At 50.3% G+C, this 1,850-nt stretch overlaps 1 protein-coding gene across 1 annotated transcript in view; it reads left to right on the top strand.

The window, feature by feature from the left end:
- The window catches only part of ZNF384 (zinc finger protein 384), a 23,310-nt gene extending 21,530 nt beyond the window's left edge, over positions 1–1,780 (top strand). Inside the window, exons 10-11 of the mRNA XM_027769221.1 lie at positions 1,206–1,364; positions 1,686–1,780. Of these exons, the coding sequence (XP_027625022.1) occupies positions 1,206–1,364; positions 1,686–1,703 (177 nt within the window). The 3' untranslated portion in view covers positions 1,704–1,780. The remainder of the gene's footprint in view (positions 1–1,205; positions 1,365–1,685) is intronic.
- The last annotated feature ends 70 nt before the right edge of the window (positions 1,781–1,850 follow it).

Below are 1,850 nucleotides of genomic sequence, written 5' to 3' on the forward strand. Positions count from 1 at the left end.
CTCCCTTGGACAAGTTTTTGCTATAGGGCCCGTGCGCTCGCCAGACAGACAGAGAGAGCGGAAAATCACCCCTCAGGGGGGATGGTCACACCGCAATCCCTTCTCCTCCATTCTCCTCTCAGGATCTTGGGCACGCATGCACACGTGCCCGGTGTGCGTTTAAGCCACCAGCAGGTCTGGGACTCGAACTGCGGTCTGCTACATGGGAGTCCAGCAACATAACCATTATGCCAACTACTCGTCCCCACTTTACCTTTTTGTTTGTTTTTTTGAGAGGTTTTTGCTATAGGGCACGTGCGCTCGCCAGACAGACAGAGAGAGCGGAAAATCACCCCTCAGGGGGGATGGTCACACCGCAATCCCTTCTCCTCCATTCTCCTCTCAGGATCTTGGGCACGCACACACATGTGCCCGGCGTGAGTTTTAAGCTACCGGGTCTGGGATGCGAACCGTGGTTGACTACGTGTGAGTCCAGTGACATAGCCATTACGCTAACTGCTGGTCCCTCCACTTTACCTTTTTCACGTTTCTCTTATGTCTGGCTTAAGATGAGTGGATCTTCAGATTTCCTGAATTCAGTCTATTGGGATATATATCGCACAACCTCTGTGCAGTTGTGAGAAAGTGAAAAGGCAAACACGATCATGATTTTATCATTGCTAGAGGGCATGTACTCTTGAGAGAGAGCAAGAGGGGAAGGGAGAAATCCCAGTGGGGAATAGTTATGCTGCAATCTCTTTTCCATCTCTCCATCCTGTAGAGGTTGACATGCACGCACGCACACATGCACCCAGTGTGTTTTCCAAGCCAGCGGGGCCAGTATTCGAGCCATGGTTGACCATGTGGGTTAGGCTATAGGGCCAGCCCTGTCTTTATTATTTTGAAAAAACCTTCTGACCCGTGAGCCCTCTGTAAAGTTCTCAGTATACCCTAGAGATCCCCACACCTCACTTTTAAGAACCACTGGACCAGTGAGACCAGGCAGAAGCCATCATAGTACCTTTCGTAGACCTGGTGGTGCTGTATGAGGAATGCTTCCTCCCTTGGCCTCTGGCTTCTGAAGTTCTGTTTGAAGCCATTTTTACTGCCTTCAATTAGGAGAAGAAGCTGGGAGGCCTGATACCCACCTCAGGGCTTTTCCTACAGGTCAAGGAGGAAGGAGGGAAATACACAGCACTCACCTGTGTTCCTTCTGATTTTCTCAGTCCCACAGAAGGCAGCATAACAAAGATAAACCCTTTAAGTGCCACAATTGTCATCGGGCGTACACAGACGCAGCCTCGCTAGAGGTGCACCTGTCCACACACACGGTGAAGCATGCCAAGGTGTACACCTGCACCATCTGCAGTCGGGCGTACACGTCGGTGAGTGCTTGGGGCCCTCTCGGGTTAGTCCTACACAAGAGGCCACGGTCCACTTTACCCCCCTTTCTGGATAAAGCTCTGTCACAGCAAATAACCCTGCCTCCCTGTTCCAACTTTACCAGAATCCGCAGAGTCACTAATTAATTAGGCCCATAGCTGGGAATATTTGCAGCCCAAGCCTATAGAGATTGATAAAATAGTAACTATTTTACTTAAGTCTGTGAACTTTAGTTGGGTGTTTCCCATTAGAGTCCAGAAAAAGGTCGTAATGGTTCACTCAGATCGCTGAAGGAAACGGCAGCTCTTCCTTTTGCCTTGAAGATCCATGGTGACTTCTAAAGCCCACTCCTGCCTGAGTATCACTCCAGTAATGAGCACTGACGGTGCTACCCGAGTGCTGCTTGCACCTGGCCCGGGGATACCTCTGTATGGACAGTCTGCTTACAGCAGAGTAAGAGCCCCAAATGCTCGCTACTAGTCATCTCT

The sequence above is a fragment of the Tupaia chinensis genome, unplaced genomic scaffold (genome assembly GCF_000334495.1).
Source record: "Tupaia chinensis unplaced genomic scaffold, TupChi_1.0 Scaffold149011_1, whole genome shotgun sequence".
Classification (NCBI taxonomy): domain Eukaryota; kingdom Metazoa; phylum Chordata; class Mammalia; order Scandentia; family Tupaiidae; genus Tupaia; species Tupaia belangeri.